We start from the raw sequence: 23,313 nt of genomic DNA, 5'->3' as shown, positions 1-23,313 counted from the left end.
GAAATGTCATCTGACTTCCCCTGCACTGTTAGATTCCCATCAGCTCCTTTGGAGCCTCCATTAGAAGGAGTTCTAAGGCTTCTTGGAACCTAAAACTGACAATGTGAGATTGATTCCTGAAGATGTTAAGTCTAAAGATACTTTTAAAATGCAATCATTGGGGTGCCTGGGTAGCTCAGTTGATTAAGCATCTCCTTCCAGCTTAGTTCATGATCTCAGACTCCTGGGATCAAGACCCGCTTAGGGCTCCCTGTTCAGCAGGGAGCCTGCTTTTCCCTCTCCCTCTGCTCGTTCTCTGTGCTTTCTTTTAAATAAATAAAATCCTTCAAAAAAATGCAATCATTCAGGCCACAAAATCCAAAGAATCATACTTGTCTACTAAAAATTAACATTGTAACACTTCATAGCTGCACTAAATAAGGGAATTAAAGCCAAAATATTGATATTATCAGTTAGTTCTCTGCAATGCTTAAATTGAAATTCACGGATTTCTCAGGAGAAAAAAACAGGAATCAAGCTTCATAGACAAAAGTTCACTTAAATGGATAAACTAAAAACCCAATTGGTGCACTGGGAATTCAGATATTTCTACTTAGAAATAAGATATAACATGGGTCTAAAAAAATTATTGTAAAACTGTATTCAAGATTTTCCATTTCTATTGCAAATTGAAAGAGATTTACATGGTATCAATAATAAAATACAAAAGACATATTGCATTTTCTAAGAGTGTGAGAGGTTAAGATTAATAGCAGCTCTAAATTCTAAAGAGTTATTAATCTAGTATTTCCTTCTTAAAACATGCTAAAGGAAAGCAGCATAAACCATCACAAGCAGTCTTAGAATCAGGGTGGATAGCCTAGGCCTGGCCCTGGCTCTGCCATGCAAGGGACAATGGTACCTTGAATAACAGGATGGCTCAGAATGTGAGCACAGGAGTCAAGCAGTAACTGTGGATGGAACAGAGAATTCTTCATGCCTTGGTGAACTGGATTAGAATGTCTCTAATCTCTAAACCTACACTTCAGGGTGAATGAGAGGACATCACTGGCCAGACTAATTCTACATAGCTTTAATTGGACTCACATAATAAATATAAGACCTGCATGGTAAATAAGAACTTAATATACTTATTACAGCAGGACTTCCTGGCTGATTTTAAGATACTCTGTATTTACAAAATTTTTATTAATATAATAATCACATCAAAGGAAATATGAAAATGTTTTCTGGGCCCACTAATGAAAGATTTCTTAAATTGGGGACATTATCTCTAACACCAAACAGATCAGATTATTTGGGCTATAAAGAATGTCCATACTCTCTCCCATTTTTCCTTCACTATCTAAAGTGAATGCCAGCAATAAAATCATTCAGAAATACATTCTCAGACATCTTTAATTTATAGTCACCACATGTCTCTTTCTTTTTTTTTTTTTTTTTTAAATTTATTTTATTTATGATAGTCACACAGAGAGAGAGAGAGAGAGAGGCAGAGACATAGGCAGAGGGAGAAGCAGGCTCCATGCACCAGGAGCCCGACGTGGGATTCGATCCCGGGTCTCCAGGATCGCGCCCTGGGCCAAAGGCAGGCGCTAAACTGCTGCGCCACCCAGGGATCCCCTTTTTTTTTTTTTTTTTAAATTTATTTTATTCACATGTCTCTTTCAACACGGAGAGCTAAATATACATATCATGACATAAATTTTTATCATGCAAGGCATTTTCCTTATATTGTCCTTCAGGTTTTTAACTCTGGCTGCAAAGAAATTTAATTCATTGTCATTAGAGATCATTGAGAAATAAAGCAAATGCTACTATTACAAATGAAATTATCTCCTCTAAGATCAAGAGTGAGGGATACAATGTTGAGAGCTAACAGGTCCTAACTTTCAAAAAAGTTCTGATGCTTCTTGAAACAGAATTTTTAAGAAATATCAAGGTAGCACAACACTAAATGGAAAAATAGGTAATATGGTAGATTAGTGGAATAGAACTCAGTGCTTGGATGTAAGCTAAAGTTTCAACAGAGTTTGTCAGGAAAAACAATTTAGATGAGGAAAAACCTGTGTGCCCTAAGTCAGGTATCATTTGTTGTTGAAAGATTCTGTTCCAAGTTCACGTATCACCTGGCACAGAGAAGACCCAAAAGTTTATTGAAGAATGAATATATGAATGAATCAGTGGGAAAGTTATGTGTGAGCACGGTTTCATCAGGGGCCAGTAAAGATCCTGACCTTCACTGTTACCTAGAATATTTATTTTCGAGAATTGCAAAATAAATCTGGGCAGGAAAGATGAAGGAATATTTTAGACTTGATCTGATAAACTGGCAGTCTCTGTAGGCTCCTGAGTAGAGGAGTGACACCTAGAAATTTATTTAATATTTCTATGATGAGCAGAGCCATCAGAGAGGATGATCTGAAAAGACTAGAAATATAGGTAAGAATAGAAGTGCACATAAAAGCATGGGTACAGCCTTATCTTATTGCTAGATTTAAATGTGTCCACAGTGGAGAGAGTGAGAAGAGGTGTTAAAAGATAGTAAAATAGGCCACTTACTGCTGTCCATGCATTTCTTTTGCAACGGGCACATAGCCATCCATCACAGATCTCGTGAGAAGGGATACCATAGCAACCTATAAAATAATAGTATGGATCCACGAATTAGGTCTTTTGCATTTTGGTAATATTATACATCTTAGCACTGAATAAATAAAATTAGAACTGCCTACCATAATACCATCTTTGATTCTCACTGCTTAGAACAAAATATAAGCAAGGCTGTCTCTAAGATACTTTTGGTTCTCATGCCTCATAGCTAATAGGATTTCAGTCCCAGGAAACATGAGAGCATAGGTCTTAACCATTACTAATGCTTACGATAGTTCTCAGATAATTCTTGAATGGGCAACATTAAATTTCTAATTTGTTGGGTCTAGTCCTTTACTCATACAAAACATATTTCAAAATAAGTTGCAATTCATAAAGGAAAATTTGGGGAAGATTTAAAATAATACAATAAATAAATTGACATATTTTGCAAGTTAATATAATTTAAAACTACATTTCATAAGCTTTAATCTCAGTGATTGGGATAGAGGATGCACAATTCATGGTTAGTGATGAAGGGGTATCTTCAGTTCTATTTGTAGATTCAATATATGCTTGACTCAAATAAATGGGTAAGGAGATACCTGATGATGCAAATACAAGCAGCAATTATACAGTACCAACAAATGTGTAACTGTGACTGCCTTTCAAAGGGCTTTGAAATTTTAAAGAAGTAATTTTTAATATCAAATTTCTATAACATTTAAATGAAAGAGAAAATAACATAAATGTAATTTCCAAACAAAAGCCTATCACAGTTAACCAAAACTACAAAATGTTTAGTTCGGGGCACCTGGGTGGCTCAGTGGTTGAGTGTCTGCCTTTGGCTCGGGTCATGATTCCGGGGTCCTGGGAACAAGTCCTGCATCAGGCTCCCCTGAGGGAGCCTGCTTCTCCCTCTGCCTATGTCTCTGCCTCTCTTGTGTGTCTCTCATGAATAAATAAATAAATAAAATCTTTAAAAAATAAAATAAAATGTTTAGTTCAAGCACATGTTTATGAAATACTATAGCTAAATTGTATAGCCTGTACATTTGGGAATCAAAATTAAATCCTAGTTTTTGTGAAATGATGCATTGGCTGTTATATACTTATAATAATGTAGATTGAATGCATATATGTCTGTGTTACAGATTGATATAAGTACAACAAAAAGGTTGCTATATTTCAAACACATTATGTTCAAACCTCTTGGGGAAGCTGACAGTATCTAATCAATCAATAAATGATAGCGAGGCTATTTCAGCCCTAAGGTAAGACTGGTGTTTCTCTGGGGTATACAGAAGAAAATACCTATTATTATAACCATTCATGCTACACTGACAGAGACAGACCATACATAAGTATGTTAACATGACATATGATTTGGTAAGATCTGGAATATTAAAATGCTTTAACATAGACTTGTAGTATATGACAGATCCTTTTTCACATTTTAGAGGATTTACATGGCAGGCCAATAAAAAAAAAAAATGTATTTGCCACTTATCCCATGATGTGAAAATATAAAATTGTGACAGGTACGGAGCTTAATCATCTCAGTCCTGGGGGAAAACAACTGTAATGATTGTTCTCCCATGGAAGGCAAGAGATATCTCCTTACCCTTACAAAGAATAAAAATTAAACTCTATAATTAAATTTAACAATAATTCCCCAAATCATCAAATATTCACTTCTCTTTAAAAGTACAAAGAAAAATAATCATGAATCAACACCAGAGATTAAAATTAAGTTTTTACAAACTATATCTTAAGTAAAATTCAAGTGTGTGAAAGGAGCCCCATAGTGACCCAACATCTGGACAAAAAACAAACACACAAAACTGCTCTCCACTGATCCTGCACAAAACTTTAGAAAAAGAGATTATTATACTTACTCATACTTTCATCAGAAGAAATGTGAAAAAGAATGATCTAACCATTAAGAATGCCAATAGTTCAATGTAATAGTGCCAATAGTTCAATGTGGCAGGGGACAAAAGGGTGAGAAACAAAGATTATGTGAAGCACTGAAAAGCCAGTGATTGATGTATGAGAGATTCATTTACTTGCATGAACCCGTACGCAGCACTTTGCACAGGAAATCAGAAGACTTGTTCCATCCTCTTCCAGAAAGGCATTAGGCGGAGAATATTCTATATTTTCTTCACTATAAATAAAACACATCTCTGGAATGAGGGGCTTAGTCTTTCCTCCCGGAGTAACCACTTCATCTAATTTTGTCTCCCATCTAGAATCATTTTCTTCATTGCTGCTATCTGGCTGAAAAACATAATATTCCCACATGAGTGAAAAATATGCAAAAAAAGTTCATCATTTGTTCTGGTCACTCAAATCCACTAACAGCTGTTCCATGCACTAACTTCCAGCTTCTGTTCTTCCTGTTGTTTTCCTTGATATAACTATTAGCTTTTTATCAATGTTCCTCTTCAGGCTCTCATCCAGAAGCTAAGCTGTAGAGACAGGAGGACATTCTGTACATCTGCTTGTATGAAAAAGTGATAACTTGCTAAACTATACTCTTACATAAACATTCAGGGAAAGCATCAATTTTTCTGAGGAATTTTTGTTTCTTTATTTACACCAGGTTAGCCAACCCGGTTTCATTTACTGAAGAATTTTACACCTGGTTACACTTGAAGGAGTGTTTTCAAATACCTCAGTTTTAATCTTTGTAACAGTTTTAAGAGAATTTTTGAAGGTTTTACCTCACCACAAAGTTTTAAAACATCAAGACAGAAATATCTGGAAAATGGCAATTGTCACTAAATTAGAATATATAATGCAAAACAAAATTGTCATCTCACCAACATATATGAAAAACACTCAGTGCTTAACTGAAACTCTAATTAATGAACTATCTTATCTCCAGAGATCTTATATTAATAAATTCCCCTGTATCTTATAATTTTAGTGAGAATTCTTTTAATTTTGGGGAAATACACAGGCAGATTATGATATAGAAATAAGAGTCAATAAAAAAGTTAAGCTTTTCCAAGGAAACACAGACATTCAATGATGAAACAGAAAATAGTTTGTCACTCACAAGGGTCACATCAAAGACAGTGTGTTAAGTTTACTTCCTCTGTTTACAAAGATCTGATAATGTCGCAAATCACATAATTTCATGCCCTGAAATGTCTGAACAAAAAAGCATTTACTTTACATGGGCTCTAAAAGAAAAGCGATCTTAAATAAAATACTTCTGGTTCCATTATTGAGAATATAACTCAGAACACAATGCTCACATCAATACACTTTATATTTTATCTTAAAATAGGTCACGAAGTTCCACCCTTACTAGATTCCTAAAAATCACTGTCTGGGTTAATGTTAGAGAATGCGCCCCTCAGTGAGCTAAAATGCCATCAGTATTACATAAGGATAACACTGAAAATAATACTATGCATAGGTGGCTGATGAGGGTGAACTAAACAATTCAGTTTGTACTGAGTCCTGCTATACCTCATGCATGTTCCACGTGGTAAGATAAAGACAGACATTTTAAACATGGGCCCAGAGCTGACATAGTATTCAGAGTGATATTTTCAAACACAAAACAGAGACTAAGTCTAAGTTCTCTCTGTAAAACTTCTACTATTATTAAGCTTTAAGTTCTGTGTTTCTTGATGAAAAAGGTTGGAACTGCCTGCCCCTTGATTGACATGAACCAAGACTGACAAATAAACCATTTATTTTAAAATGATAAAGCACTATCAGAGAAATGTCTTTCAAGTAGCACCCAGAACTTTTATTCCTTATTCTACAATGGCCATGTAGCTATATAAGTATTGATATCTCCCTTTTCATGTGCACACACACCTTACAATGATTCATCTGTGTTTTTACAGCCATACAGAAAGTGTAGCAGTGACAGTAACCCCTCCACCCTTATTACCTTGTAGTATGGCATAAGGAGAGCACAGATGGCACAGTGTGGCTCCATTTTGGCCATGGTTGCATTATACTCCTGTTCAGCCACAAAGTTTGGGGACTTCGTCTGCCAAAGGTGGACCAAAGGCTTTGCCCAAGACTCTGTTTCTTCCACTTCCTCCTCAATCGATGGAACCTCAGGCAATTCTTGAAAAACAAGGCATGAGAACACAGTGAGCATGGGACCGAGGGAAAAACCAAAACAACCTGGTTATAAAAGAAGCAAACATTCCAAAGTATCATTGATATTAATGTCAGACAGGAAACTTATTTTAGCTTTCAAATACATTCTGAGAGAAGCAGAACAACAACAACAAAAAATGTCCTTATCATCCTCTTCATCTTCAAGGGCAAGGTCAGATCTGATGGCCAGACAATGAGCCTCCTATTGATGGCCTCCCTATCCATGCCAGGAATAACTAAACTGCTCCCTCCTTCAACTTCATTACTTCTGTATTTGTACTGCTACCATAAACACCTCCCATGGGAAAATAGCTTGTATCTGTGAAATTACCTTCCAGCTACCAGAGAAATTCATTGGCCCAGTAACTGCCTTACCAGTATTTTCAGTTTCCTCACCTAACACCGTATATATGGCTTAATAAATATTTATTAATTGAACTTCATTTAATTAACTTTTGGGTTTGAGAATTCATGACAATAACATTTACAGAGCACCTATCACATGCCAAGCAATACAGCGCCATTATATGAATATGGAAAAGAATTCCTATTCAAATCTTATTTGCTCAATATAACACCCCCAGAGGCTCAAATCTCTTAAATATGTATATCTGTTAACATGAATGAGGCAGAGATGTACTCCAGAAAAATAGCACTTTACAAAACTTTATAGAAAGCCAGAAAAATACAGAAAGACATAACAGGTTATGAGAAAAAATTCCTAATGCCTATACCAAAGGACAGTATATCACAGCAGGTGGCAGCAATCACAGCTCCATCTAGGACTTAACATCTTCAGGTGTGACACATTCTAAAACTCCTCATCACTAGCTGTCATAGTCTTATAAATAAATACTGGGGAGCAATGTCCTCAAGTCCCAAGCACAGGGGCTTCTATGAACCAGGGTGTGCCAGCCCTTGCCTTGTTGACTTAACCATTTTTAAAAAGTCAAAATAGATTTGCTTAGATGGAAAAATAAGAAGAGCTATGAAGCTGAAAAGAACTCAAAAGACATCAAATGCCAACTGAAGTGAAAGGGAATGTTCCTGCTTCCATGTTGGTGGTGGTGGTGCTATTATCATTATTATTATTATCACTATTATCAACAATGGAAAATGCTTAGTACTTAGCCAAGCAGTATCTGAAAACAAAAGGTAAGAACCTTAGCCTCTGTTTGCAGTGAAGTAATCTGACACTAAACATACACTGTTTCCACCTCAGTCTCCCTCCAATACAGAACAGAAGACTTCCTATGAAGACTTAGATTTGACAAATGAAAGATGAGAGGAGAGGAGTTGACTAGGAATTTGAAATACCATTAAGTCCTTAACTCACAGGCTAATATCTACCACATACACGCTAAAAATGGGATCTAAACAAAAAGAAATCCTTGGAGTTTGAATAGCTACTCCCTCTTCCACAGTAGATTTATCATATCACTTGCTTTATTATAAAAGATTGAAACACACAAGATAGATGATGCTCTTACCCCTTTGGTTGGTCATAAGTTAACCTGAGGAGTTCTCAAAATATTTTCAGGGACAGAGGAAATACTATTTAATTCTCAAAAGCCTAACAACAGAAAAGAAGTAGAGGAGAAGGACAATTCCTAACAAGGAAGCCAGAGAGCAGGAGGGTAATGCAAGCCGTGGCACTGGACCTAGGATAGCCTGATTCAACTGGAGCTTTTCTCAGACTTTCTCAACAGACCTGGGAGAGAATCCTTCTCTAACAGATGTCCTTCCCCAAAGATGAGGTTGCACTCTGCTCCAACAAGTTATTTATCTTGTTTGGATAATCTCTGGGCCAGAATACATAGTGAGCACTGTAATGATGTAATATCATTAGTTAAAAGCATTATGGCAGCAAAATCGTGCAGCATGAAGTACAGGGAACTGTTAGTCCAGAGACCTAGCTTTAAATTCAAACCCTTTGATTCAGAGGCCTATATGGCTTTGGGTAAAATAGATTTTCACATAGTAAGAATTCCTTTTTCACCTACTTCAGAGGTTTTTTTTCTTTTTAATATTAAAATGAAATACTGTAAAACTTTTTATATTTGAAAGTGCTGGAATTCTTTGTAAAGTCCCAAATGACATAACTGTATATATTGTTATGTAAAATCCATCTAATCATTTTATTTTCATTTGATCTGTTTATCAATTAAGTGCTACAATATTTTATGAGGAGGAAAATAGGGTACATTTAATCTTAAATATATGATATTATTCATATTTTAATTTAGCTTTGAAAACCAAAAACAGGGACGCCTGGGTAGCTTAGCAGTTCAGAGTCTGAACCAGCTAAGGTCCTTTGGCTCAGGTCCTGATCCCGGGGTCCCGGGATAGAATTTTTCCAGCCTGCTTAAGATTCTCTCTGCCCCTCCTCACCCCTTTTCTCCCCTCCCTCTAAATAAATAAATATCAAATTAGTTCTTACAACATCCTTGTAAAAGAAAAAGGCAAGGGTAGATATTATCAAACAAAAAAAAGACATGAACACTGTAGGCATTTAATCAATAATAATGTTTTTATTACTAAAATCATATCTTTTTTATACCAGCATAGCAACCACCAGAAGATTGTGCATAGCTCTGAGTCTCATCCTGAATGCCATAGATTGCTATAGATTCAGGAGAGGGTGAGACAAATGAAAAATCCCTTGGTATAAGTGCATAAAGCTTAGGAAATCTGTGAAAACATTACTAGCAGTTACTGTATTCCTAACAAGAACAAAAGAAGGGCCAATAGTGTGACAGTCATTCTCAAAGGTCTGTGGACTTCCAGACACATACAGCACATTTCACAAAGTCTGTAGAGTCAAAACTACTTTCAAAATAACATGAAGATGTTATTTGCCTATGTCAACCTGGCAATAATTTTGTTAAATTTGTGATAAACATGGGATATATGCATAAAGTACAACTGCACAATAAAGTTCAATATTTGTCTTGAGGAAAAGCATATGTGCAACTAGTTGAATTGTAAGTTGAGTAAGTTGTCTCTTTCATGAAACACCATTTTTCCTTGAAAGAATAATTAACAGACAAACTATGGTAAATTAGGGTCTAGAAGGAATTTTCATAAGTGAAAAAAGAAAGCCTGTCATTTAAAAAAAACAACTATTCAGAGTGTTTGCTGATAGTGGTAAATTCAAGTTTATGAGTCAAAATTAAAATTCTGGAAAACATGTATCCACTATTGTAATCCTGACAGCTTCCCAATACTTAAAGCTGGTTCTGATGGTACTAACAGTGATGATATAAATCATAATATTTAAATATTATATAAAGAGACCTATATAACTCAGATCTGTTTACCAACACATGATGTTCCAAAATCATGCATGTGTAAAAGAGTCACTCAGAGTGCAAGACAGACCAATGAATTTTTATCAATAAAGTACAAAGAGTTCATTGATGTGATTTCAGATTCCACATTGCAACTACTTTTTTAAAAACTAACATATGCCAAATTTTGGTGTAGTGTCAAAGAAGAAGATCCATAATTATCTGAAAAGGTTATAAAAATATTGTACCCCTTCCAAACACATATCTGTGTGTGGCTGGACATTCCTCACATACTTTAAAACCAGACCCATGGGAAGGGAAGAGAAAAAGAATAGGAAGAGAAAGGACATGACAAGATTAAACAAAACCTCTTTGGGGTCCTCAAAACACTTAAGGACACAGGGGTTCCTGAGAGCAAAAAGGCTGATAATCATTAACATATACATAGTGATATATATATTCATCAAAAATATTAGTATCATAGAGTTACTGTTGAACAAATACAGCCCTAATAAAACTGGTGCAGGCTCTGTTCTCACAGCCAGGCCAGAATTCCATAAACTGTTTTCCTTAATTGATATATGATGCTTAAACAAAAAGAAAACATGTCAATACTGGAAGAAGGCATCCTTTTCTCTCAGTTCCTCCATTAAGGTCTGAAAGATTTGTTAGCTATAGTAGAAAACAAATTCAATGCCACCAGCACTTCATTTTTCTTCTTAGTGAGTCTCTTACTTCATGAAGGCAATCTAAACTTACAAAAACGTTCCCATTACTCTGTAGTGAGCGAAATACTGCTAAGAAAAGCCATGAGCCTAAACATACAGTAGCTTCTAAAATTTACATAAGCTATTATACAGAATTCACAGAAGCAGTTTATAACACAGCTCTAGACACAATGTTCTTAGGAGCTTTGTCCTGAGTAAATGTAAGCAATGGCTTAGGTGGTCTGGATAGCCAGTTCCCTAACAACCACTATACCATGGGGGAACAGGGAAAACACATACCACCTTGGATAAATATAGTGAAGTAACTTGTTGAAAATGTTACTGCCTTCAAGAGTTGCTCTGAAATGTGACGTAATGAACACTGGGTATTATATAAGACTGGTGAATCACTGACTTCTACCTCTGAAACCAATAATACATTATATGTTAATTAATTATAAGTTAATTAATTGAATTTAAATAAAAATTTTAAAAGACATTAAAAAAGAGCTGCTCTGAAATTTTTTAGTTGCCACAAAAACAGTAACTTGAATTACATGATAAAAGAACTTGCCCAAAGGCAAAATACCAAGCTCCTAGATCATGCACACAATACACTGAAACAGTTATTTTTAATAGTATTAAAAAGATTCTTTCTGGCAAGAGTTGCAATAACTTATACTAGACAAAATAGACTTTAAAATAAAGACTGTAACAAGGGACAAAGAAGGACATTATACCATAATAAAGGAGACAATCCAACAAGAAGATAAAACAATTGTAAAAATTTATGCATCCAACATGGGGGAGCACCCAAATACATAAAAACAATTCATAACAAACACAAAGGAACTAATTAATAATAATACAATAATAATAGGGGACATTAACACTGCACTTACATCAATGGACAGATCATCTAAACAGAAAATCAACAATGAAGCAGTAGCTTTGAATGACAGACTGGACCAAATGGACTTAACAGACATATTCAGAACATTCCATCCTAAAACAGGAGAATATATCTTCTTTTCAAGTGCACATGGAACGTTCTCCAGACTAGATCTCATTTTAGGCTACAAAACAAATCTCAAGAAAGTCAAAAAGACTGAAGTCATACCACATGTCTTTTCTGATCACAACACTATGAAAATAGAAATCAGCCACAATAAAAAAAAAAATCTGAAAAGACAACAAATAAATAGGGGTTAATTCAATGAGGTAATAAAAGGAGAAATAAAACAGTACATGGAAACAAATTAAGCAGTCCAAAACATAAGGAACACAGCAAAAACAGGTCTAAGGATTTTTATAACAATACAGGCCTACCTCAAGAAGTAATAAGAATGTCAAATAAACAACCCAACTTTATACCTAAAAGAACCTAGAAAAAGAACAACAAACAAAACCTAAAAGCAGCAGAAGGAAGGAAATAATAGATTACAGTAGAAATAAATGATATAAAACTAAAAATACAATAGAACAGATAAATGAAACCAGAAGCTGACTTAAAAAAAATTAAAACTGATAAATCTCTAGCCAGACTTAAGAAAAAGAGAAAAAAGACCCAAATAAAAAAAAAAAAATGAAAGAAAAGTAACAACACCACAGAAATATAAACAATTGTAAGAACATATTATGAGCAATTATATGCCAACAAATTTGAAACCTAGAAGAAATGGATAAATTTCTAAAAACATATAAACTACCAAAACTGAAATGGGAAGAAAAGAAAATTTGAATAGATCAATAACCAGCAAAGAAGTTAAATCAGTAGTCAAAAACTCCCAACAAAAGTCCAAGACCAGATGGCTTCACAGCCAAATTCTGCCAAACATTTAATACCTATTCTTCTCAAAGTTAATACCTATTCTTTTCAAAGAATCCCAAAAATATAAGAGGGAGGAAAACTTCCAAATTAATTCTAAGAAGCCAGCATTACCTTAATACCCAAACCAGATAAAGACACCAGAAAAAAAAGAGAACTATAGGCCAGTATCTCTGATGAACATGGATGCAAAAATTCCAACAAAACACTAGCAAACAAGATCTAACAATACATTTAAAAATCATTCACCACAATCAAGTGGGATTTATTTCTGGGTTGCCAGGATGGTTCAATATGCATAAATCTTTCAACGTGATACATCACATCAGTAAGAGAAAGAATAAGAACCATATGATCATTTCAACAGACACAGGAAAAGCATTTGCCAAAGCACAACATCCATTCATGATAAAAACTTTCAAAAAAGTAGGTTTAGAGGGAATATACCTCAACATAATAAAAGCCGTCTATGAAAAACCCACAACTAACATCGTTCTCAGTGGGGGAAAATGGAGAGCCTTTTCCCTAAGGTCAGGAACAAGACAAGGATATCCACTCTCACCACGATTATTCAACATAGTATTGGAAGTCCTAGCCACAACAATTGGACAACAAAAAGAAATAAAAGTCACCCAAATCAGCAAGGAAGAAGTCAAACTTTCACTACTGGTAGATGATATGATACTCTATATAGAAAGCCCAAAAGACTTCACCAAAAAACATTTAGAACTTATAAATAAATTCTACAGAATCAGAGGATACAAAAATAAATGTACAGAAATCTGTTGCATTTCTATACACTAATAATGAAGCAACAGAAAGAGAAATTAAGAAAACAATGCCATTTACAATTACACCAAAAATAATTAGATACGTAGGAATAAACCTAACTAAAAGAGGTGATAGACCTATATACTCTGAAAACTAGAAAATATTGAGGTAAGAAATTGAAGATGACACAAAGAAATGGAAAGACATTTCATGCTTACAGATTGGAAGAACAAATATTGTTAAATTGTCTATACTACCCAAAGCAATCTACACCCTTAATGCAAACCCTATCAAAATATCAACAGCATTTTTCACAGAAAAGAATAAACAAATCCAAAATGTGTATGAAACCACCAAAGAGGAGATCCCTGGGTAGCTCAGCGGTTTGGTGCCTGCCTTTGGCCCAGAGCATGATCCTGGAGTCCCAGGATTGAGTCCCGAGTCAGGCTCCCGGAGTGGAGCCTGCTTCTCCCTCTGCCTGTGTCTCTGCCTCTCTCTCTCTCTCTCTCTATGTCTATGATAAATAAATAAATCTTTAAAAAAAAAAAAAAAAAAAGAAAGAAACCACCAAAGACCCCAAATGGTCAAAGCAATCTTGAAAAAGACAAACAAGGCAGCCCAGGTGGCTCAGCGGTTTAGTCCGCCTTCAGCCCAGGGCCTAATCCTGGAGACCCAGGATCAAGTCCCACATCAGGCTCCCTGAATGGAGCCTGCTTCTCCCTCTGCCTGCGTCTCTGCCTCTCTCTCTCTCTCTCTCTCTCTCTCTTTCTCTGTGTGTGTGTGTCTCTCATGAACAAATAAATAAAATATTTTTTAAAAAAAGAAAAAGACAAACAAAAAAGAAAGGAAAACAAAAGAAGAAAAGTTGGAGGCATCACAATTCCGGACTTCAAGTTATATTACAAAGCCATAGTAATCCAAACAGTATGGAACTTGCACAAAAACACAGAGACTAATAGAACAGAATAGAAAACCCAGAAATAAAGCAATAATTATACAGTTACTTAATGTTTGACATAGCAGGAAGGAATATCCAATGGGAAAAGGCAGTCTCTTCAACAAATGGTGCTGGGAAAACTGGACAGCAACATGTCAAAAAATGAAACCAGACCACTTTCTTACACCATACACAAACATAAATTTGAAATGGATTAAATTCCTTAATGTGACACCTGAAACCATAAAAATCCTAGACTAGCGCACAGGCAGTAATTTCTCTGACATTAGCCATAGCAACCTGTTCCTAGATAGGTCCTTAAGGAAAGGGAAACAGAAGCAAAAATACATTCTTGGTACTATATCAAAATAAAAAGCTTTTGCACAGCAAAGAAAATGATCAACAAAACTAAAAGGCAATCTACAGAATGGGAAAAGATATTTGCAAATGACGTATGTGATAAAGGATTAGTACCCAAAATATATAAAGAACATATGAAACTCAACACCTAAAACACAAATAATCCAACTTAAAAAATGGGCAGAAGACATGACATATATTTCTCTAAAGAAGACATCCAGATGGCCAACAGGCACATGAAAGGATGTTCATCACCACTTACCATCAGGGAAATGCAAATCAAAACTACATTGAGGTATCTCACACTTGTCAGAATGACTAAAATAAAAAACACAAGAAACAGCAAGGATGTGGAGAAAAAGGAACTCTCATGTACTCCTGTGGAGAATGCAAATTGGTCCAGCCACTCTGGGAAACAATATGGGGGTTCCCCAAAAGGTTAAAAATAGAACTACTCTATGATCCAGCAATCACACTATTAGGTATTTACCCAAAGGATATAAAAATACTGATTTGAAGGGACACATGTATCCCAATGCTTATAGCAATATTATCAACAACAGCCATATTATGGAAAGAACCCAAATGCTCATCAACTGATGAATAAAGAAGCTGTGGTATATATCTACAATGGAATATCACTCAGCCATTAAAAAGAATGAAATCTTGCAACAATGTGGATGAAGTGTATTACGCTAAGCAAAATAAATCAGAGAAAGACAAATACCATATGATTTCATTCATGTGGAATTTAAGAAACAAAGGAACAAAGGGGAAAAAAGAGAGATAGGCAAACTAAAAAACAGACATATTAACGATAGAGAAGAAAATTATGGTTCCCAGAAAAGATGGGTGAAATAAGTGATAGGGATTAAAGAATGCACTTGTTGTGATAAGCATCTGGTGATGTATGGAAATACTGAATCGCTATACTGTACACATGAAACTAATATAACATGGTATGTTAACTAACTGGAATTAAAATAAAAACTTACAAAATTAAAAATTAGCAGCTCCTGGCTGGCTTAGTCAGTAGAGAGTATGAGTGTTGATCTTGGGGTCATCAGTTTGATCTCCAGGTTGCGTATAGTGATTACTTAAAATCTTTTTAAAAATTAAAAAAAAAAATTTTTTTTTACTTATACATAAAAAAAATCAAACATTGCCTCTAAGTCTGAATATTTCTAGCAAACATAAAAGCTCTTGGAGAAAACTAGTACAAATGGATATGCACACAGAACCCAAGAATAGTGCTTAGAAAGAATTAAGAGGTAAACCAACAGTATTGGATTTATATATGTGACAGCACTAAGAAGCAACCACACTTCTGCCACTTAGATAAAATCAAAATAAGCAGCCCCTCATAGACAGTCTGCTTACAACTCACCCCATCCTTCATCAATGTATCTTAAATGCACCTCCAAAATATTCCTCCATGTTTGCTATTCAAATCATACTTTGTGTGATATTGTGATAAAAAAAAAGAAACATATTTAGTCTTTGATCCAGTTCCTGGCAGAGAGCTTCTAAAACCCTAGGAATTTCCTGAGTGATATGGGTGAGAAGAGCACCATTGTGTGAAATATTCGGTCTCAGTTCTTAGTTCCTGACACTAGAACTTCGAAGACTCCTAGAAAAGTATCCTTTGTATGCTAATCAGGCTGGTAGCTGGGGGCCCCTCAGATAGCTTCAGGATAGGTGCAGGTTATCAGAGAGCCCAAGGCATGATTAGAGGGTTGGCACTTCAGCCCCACCTCTGGCCTCAGTGGAAGGGAGAGGGGCTGGGGATGGAGTTAAATTGCCAAATAATGATGATTTATTCAACCATGTGAACAATCAAGCCTCCATAAAAGCCATTAATGCAAAATGGACAAAGTTCCTAAAAATTATAAAAAATCACAAAAATCCTAGAAGAGAGCACAGGTAGTAGTTTCTCTGACATTGGCCATAGCAACATTTTTCTAGATAGGTGTGCTGAGGCAAGGGAAACAAAAGCAAAAATAAACTACTGGAACTACATCAAAACAAAAAGCTTCTACACAGCAAAAGAAACAATCAACAAAACTCAAAAACAATTTATTGAATGGAAGAATTATCTACAAATGACACATCTGATAATGAGTTAGTATCCAAAATATATAAAGAATTTATAAACTCAACACCCAAAACACAAATAATCCAATCAAAAACTAGGCAGAAGACATGAGCAGACATTTCTCTATGGAAGATATCCAAGATGGCCAACAGACACATGAAAAGATTCTCAACATCACTCATCATCGGGGAAATGCTAATAAAAAGTACAAGTTATCACCTCATATCTGTCAGAATGGCTAAAAGCAAACACAAAAAGCAAGTGTTGGTGAGGATGTGGAAAAAGGAACCCTTGTGCACTGTTGGTGGGATGCAAACTGGTGCAATCACTGTGGAAAACAGTATAGGAGATTTTTCAAAAAATTATAAACAGAATTATCACATGATTCAGTAAGTCCACTACTAGGTATTTACCCAAAGAATACGAAACACTAATTCAAAAGATATATGCACCCCTACGTTTATTGCAGCATTATTTACAATAGCCAAATATGGAAGAAGGCCAAGTGTCCATGGATAGATGAATGGATAAAGACGTTGTGGTATATATAATGAAATATTAGTCATAAAAAAGAATGAAATCTTGTCATTTGCAATGACACAGATAGACCTAGAGAATATAATGGTAAATAAGTCAGAGAAAGAAAATACCATATGATTTCACTTATATGTGAAGTTATGAAACAAAACAAATGAAAAAGGAAAATAAACACAAACCAAGAAAATAGACTCTTACCTAAAGAGAACAAACAATAGGTTACATGAGATACCAGCCATAATGCTGCTACCCATTACTATGTAAGACCTACTGTTTCAACAGACAATGGTTCCTTCCCTTCTGGGTCTCCAGCATTAATCTATGGGGTCTGCAGCAGAGTCTTTGCAAACATCATCTGCAAAATTTTCATCCAGAAAATTACCTAAAATATATGCCCTAAATATTAAACTTTTAACATGACAAGGCAGATTGGAAGAGGAAGAACTAATCTACACAGGCACTCAATTACCTCTTATTATATAAACATTTCTATATATATATATCGAATACATATATATATATATATATATATAAAGATCTATATTTCCAGGGGGAAAAAATGCCCTTATTCTCCTAGTCATTCAAAAACATCACTAAATATTATTCATGATAAGAAGATTAATGTCCTTTCCAAAAGTATCCCCCTAAAAGTGCTCATTTAGAAATATATAAATAAATTATGGCATGGCCATATTATGCCAGCATTAGAAAAGATGTTTTATGGGTTTTTGTTTTGTTTTGGTTTTTAAGTAGGCTCCATGCCTAGCCTGCAGCCTAGCGCGGGGCTTGAACTTACAGCCCTGAGATCAAGACCTGAGCTGAGATCAAGACTTGGACTCTTAACCAACTGAGCCACCCAAGTGCCCCTAGAAAAGATGCTTTTAAAGAGCATTACTGAAATATAATAAATATGAATACATATATAATAGTAAGTGAATATGAATACTGCATTAATAAATTTAAAACAGGCACAAAATTATATATAGAGAGAATGTCAATTCTATAAAAATATATTTAAAAATGTGAAATAAAGGAAAGGGAATCTCTAAGTTTTTGTAATTATAAAAATATGCAATCTTTAAAGTTAAAAAAAAAACCCGCAGTCAGAATAATATTAGGTAGCTCCTATGAATTGGGGAAAACAGTTTAAAAGCAGACTTATGTCAGATTTATTCACTCCTCTGTAAAGTCTTTTTGACAAATTTCGCTTAGTAAGTGCAAGTAGATTTCTCAACAGAAAAACATTTGGGCCATTATTGAATGAAGGGCTGTTGCCAGGACTTACTGATGGAATCCAGCAGATGGGAAAAGCCATCTACTCTACTATAGTACGATTTTCCCTTTACCAAGCATTTTGCAGCTGGGGTTATGTTCCAGTGATGTGTTTTGGCTGCTCGAGCATTATTCTCTGCTATGAAGAGCACAATAGCATCTGTTAACTTTCAGGTACTTGAGCTAAATCTGTCTGGAAGGCATTATATATAGTTTCAAATATCCTAGAAGAAATTGTGGGGGAAGAGGATGAGGGAAGAAGAGAGAGGGCATAAATGAACTGCTCAAACAAATAAATTCAAACTTGGGTAGTTTATTGTTCCTATACAGACTACTTAATAATCTGTACACAAACTGAATTTCAATGATTTTATGAATCACTGAGTTTCAAAGGTTTGTAAAGCTGTGTTCAAAGGTACAAAAGAGGGGTGCCTGGGTGGCTCAGTCTGCTAAGTGTCTGCCTTTGATTCGGGTCATAGTCCTGGGGTCCTGGGATCAAGCCTCATGTCAGGCTCCCTGCAGGCAGTCTGCTTCTCCCTTTCCCTCTGCTGCTCCCCCTGCTTGTGTGTTCTCACTCACATATTTTCTCTCTCAAATAAATACATAAAATCTTAAAAAAATATACAAAAAAAAATTATAGGACTTTTAAGTATGGTTTTCCTGGGAAGTATTGACATAGAGGAAAAATTAAATTATATACCAAGGAAAAATGAAATCCCCTAAAATGCTAATGTGATCATGGATAACAGAGAATTATTTTAGTTCTAAAGCATTTTAAAAAAATCTTTATTTATTTGAGAGAGAGAGAGAGAGAACAGGGGGGAAGGGCAGAGCAAGATGGAGAGAAACTCAAGTAGATTCCCTGTTGAGTGCAGAGCTTCATATGGGGCTTGATCTCAAGACCCTGAGATCATAACCTGAGCTGAAACGAACAGTCAGATGCTTATCCAAATGAACCACCCAGGTACCCCAGTTCTAAAGCACTTCTTAAACTAAATGGATTGACATAGTTTTATTCTTTATGCTTAACATTACAATAACAGAGATGTCAAAACATTTCAAAGGATACATTCCAACTCGTTCAATACACTGTTTTAAACAACAGAAATAGGGGCACCTGGGTGAAGCAGTCAGTTGAGCATCTGACTTTTGGTTTCAGCTCAGGTTGTGGTTTTAGGGTCATGGGATTAAGCCTGGTATCCAGCTCTGTGCTCGGTGCAGAGACTGCTTGAGAATCTCTCCCTCCCTTCGCTCCTCACCCCCCCACCCATTGTCTCAAATAAATAAATCTGTAAAAAGAAAGAAACATTCCAAAGCACACTCCTTTAAAATTCCTATTACACAAAAATGCCCTGATACTTATAGTACCTGTGAGGAGGTGGGTTTCATGGAGAACTTTACCACAATTATCAATATTACTTAAACTTGTTAGAGGATGTTAGCTTATATTTCACCTATGTACACATTCTTACAAAACACAGAGACAGCAACAGGAACTACTTTGAATGGTCTATTTTGCCAACAGATGGCCAGTTAGAAACACATCTTTATATGTGTTCACTTCAGCTTCTTTTCTCAGGACTGGGGCTGTTACCAGGGGTTCCTAACATGATAAAGTAGAAAGAGTATAAACTTAGAAACGAGACAGGATTTAAAGCCTGTTATTTACCAATTATCAGCCTCGTGGCCCTGGACAAGTGATTTAAAGTCTCTGAGCTCAGTTTTCTCAACAGAATAATCTATCTTCAAGAATTATATATAACAATTGCCAGAAATGTATACAACAGGAAGAGTAGGGCATGGTCAGTTCTCACATTGTGGTCAGGACGGGAACAAGAAAACTCCTAAAGGAAAACTGCCCTACTTTTCGAAAACTAGCTGACAACATGGTAGCACAAGGAGCATTTTCTGAGCATCATATCAAAGAATAGTCAAAGGGCCAGCCTGGGTGGCTCAGCGGTTTAGCGCCGCCTTCAGCCCAAGGCGTGATCCTGGAGACCCGGGATCGAGTTCCACGTCCGGCTCCCTGAGTGAAGCCTGCTCCTCCCTCTGCCTGTGTCTCTGCCTCTCTCTCTCTCTCCCCCTCTGTGTGTGTGTGTGTGTCTCTCAGTAATAAATAAATAAAATCTTTAAAACAAAACAAAACAAAGACAGGTCAAAAATTGAGCCTATGAAACTCACAGTGTGCTAGGTAATAGGACAGATGCTGAAAATAAGCAATAAAAACAGTCCTTTACCTTCAAAGAGTTCAAAATTTCCCATGGGAGAAATCTCCAATTTCCTAAACTATTTTATTAAAAGCATCTATAATACAAAGTCAAAAACTGGCTGAACAAGATCTCAAAGCAAAGAACCACTAGCATGTTGCAATTTACATGCAAAACAAAAGCTCCCCTTAGCTAAAAGTCAGCCCTGGTCATCTACATAAAGGACAGCAAGATCCTGAGACATTTTGACCCAAGCACTGCAAAACTGCTTGGCATTTTAAACAAAACAGTTGCTTAGGAGACAAATAAGAACTTCATGTGGAGTGGCCATTATGCCAACTACTAGAGAAACAGGCACTCTGACTACTTGGAGAGAAGGCACAGAAATAACAAGATGACAAGGTGGCAAATGTTTATTCTGCCTCCACAATTAAAGCCACCACATAATCCTATCAGCTATGCTTCTTGCTGCTCTTCCAACATGCCACATTCAGTGCCTCTTGGGGGCCTCTGTACTCACTGTTGTCTCCCAAGAAGATTCTTACTCTAGATCCCTAGGCAAACTTACTTACAGTCATTATAAAGTATATTTCCTCAAGAAAAGATATTAACAATTATGGAAATACTTGAGTAATATTCAAACATGTTCACCTATTATAGCAAACCTTTTCTTTTTATTAGCATGGCAAAATCGCTACATGGTCCAATCTTGACAATGTTTCCCCAAAACGAAAACATAAGCAGAAAAGATAAAAGAAAAAAAAAACCCACAACACTATACAGAATTGAAATGATGACAGAGTGGCCACTTCCTGATCACTCACTCACATGTCACTTAAGCTATCACTCCCAACTCCCAGCAATGAAAACTCCCCTCCTAAAAGCAGGACAATGGTCCCCAAATATCAGCCTGCAGAAAGAACACTGCCAGCTCAGGACTAAGTTTTCAACAGTCAGAGGCAAAAGAAAGAAAATGAAGACCACCAAGTAATCATAAAATTAAATTTTAGTCTATGTAAACTCTGTAAATTTTGCATACTTATTCTTGATCGTCATAATTAGCTTTACAATCAAACAAAAGGTGGCAATAAAAATTCAGAAAATATGGTACAAAATATGGGACAATCGAGTGGCCTACAGGGTTAAGACATCTCTGTCTCCAGGGAAAGGGGGTTGTGTACAAGTGTAAGGAAATGTAGAATAATACATTAAGTTGTGTGAAATTACAGTTTCTGTAGATAAAAAATAAAATATTGACAATTTCAAACATTTCAACCTAATACAATATTTTTCTAAAGAATGGAATGTACCACAATTATGTAGTACCAAAAGATAATCCTCAGATGTTTCTATTAGACTTTAAGAACAAAACACACAATTTCAAAAGAATCAAAGTCTTGACTAACATTTTACAATCTCAATGCTTATAGCACACTCAGATGCCTCATCATAAGACTTCATGCCAGCCACTGATTCTAAAAAGTACAGAAAGCAATCATATAAGTTAAAAGTTAGCATTTTTCCCTCTAATTCAATCAAACATTTATGAAGCCAGTAGCATAACAAAAGCAAGGTGTTTTTTTATTTTTATCTCCCATTCTGCAATAAAAGTCAACACCATTGGAGCTTCCGATGGAATTTACTGACAGAGAAATCAAGCTAAACTGAGAATGCCTGACAATTATTACTCAGCTGAGTGCTAGATAAAATATCCATTAAATCTGAGTGCCAACATCATTTAATGTTTTATGTCCACATAATGCAGGAAAACAGGCTGTGACCTATCAACAGACATTCCTAGCCAATCTACTTAGTAATCTGCTGAAGTTGTTGTTTTATTGCTTAAACAGACAAAAATACAACTGTGCTTATTATGATTACCTCAAGCAAATAAGATTTGATGGAACAAAGAGAAGAAAGAGATCACTATGTAAAAATTAATAACATTTGGAGCATGACATGCAACAGTCAGTCATAAAACGCATTTGTTTTTTAAAACTGGCAGGGAACTTTTTACATAGGGGAAACACTGTTGCTGAGGGATGTTCCTATACTTCAATGTTTTGCTTTTCAATGAAAGGCTAACATGGGGCAAGGGACTAGACTACATAGTATCCTCTATTACATATTCATAATATTCAAGTTTGAATGAAACTTTAGGGTTTGAAAGAAAATTTAGGACTACTAATGAGAACATGATAAGCCTTAGAGAGATTACATGACTTTGTTCTCCAGCGCCACATAGCTATTAACAGCCGAGGAAAGACCAGAACAAGGTTTCTGGTTGCCACCATTAATAGTCATGTATTCATTACCATCTGGTAAAATAAACAAATGGGTGCTTTCAATATTTAAAATAAAATTGTTATCTAATTGATTGATTTCTAAAGATTTTATTTATTTATTCATGAGAGGCACAGAGAGAGAGAGAGAGAGAGAGACAGGCAGAGGAAGAAGCAGGCTCCATGCAGGGAGCCCGATGTGGGACTCTACCCCACGGCTCTGGGATCATGCCCTGAGCCAAAGGCAGATGCTCAACCACTGAACCACCCCCAGGTGTCCCAATTGTTATCTAACTTA

The 23,313-nt window shown here is 35.7% G+C and overlaps 1 protein-coding gene across 1 annotated transcript in view; it reads right to left on the bottom strand.

Moving 5' to 3' along the window:
• Window positions 1-2,395: 2,395 nt before the first annotated feature.
• LOC121483885 (lysine-specific demethylase 4C) overlaps window positions 2,396-23,313 on the bottom strand; it is a 238,541-nt gene continuing 217,623 nt past the window's right edge. Inside the window, exons 12-14 of the mRNA XM_041742383.1 lie at window positions 6,512-6,693; window positions 4,662-4,875; window positions 2,396-2,639 (exon numbers count right to left, since the gene is read on the bottom strand). Of these exons, the coding sequence (XP_041598317.1) occupies window positions 2,431-2,639; window positions 4,662-4,875; window positions 6,512-6,693 (605 nt within the window). The 3' untranslated portion in view covers window positions 2,396-2,430. The remainder of the gene's footprint in view (window positions 2,640-4,661; window positions 4,876-6,511; window positions 6,694-23,313) is intronic.

The sequence above is a fragment of the Vulpes lagopus genome, unplaced genomic scaffold, assembly GCF_018345385.1.
Source record: "Vulpes lagopus strain Blue_001 unplaced genomic scaffold, ASM1834538v1 ctg45_4, whole genome shotgun sequence".
NCBI classification, from domain to species: domain Eukaryota; kingdom Metazoa; phylum Chordata; class Mammalia; order Carnivora; family Canidae; genus Vulpes; species Vulpes lagopus.
The sequence above is the reverse complement of the archived record's forward strand: the minus strand, read 5'-3'. Positions and strand labels throughout refer to the sequence as shown.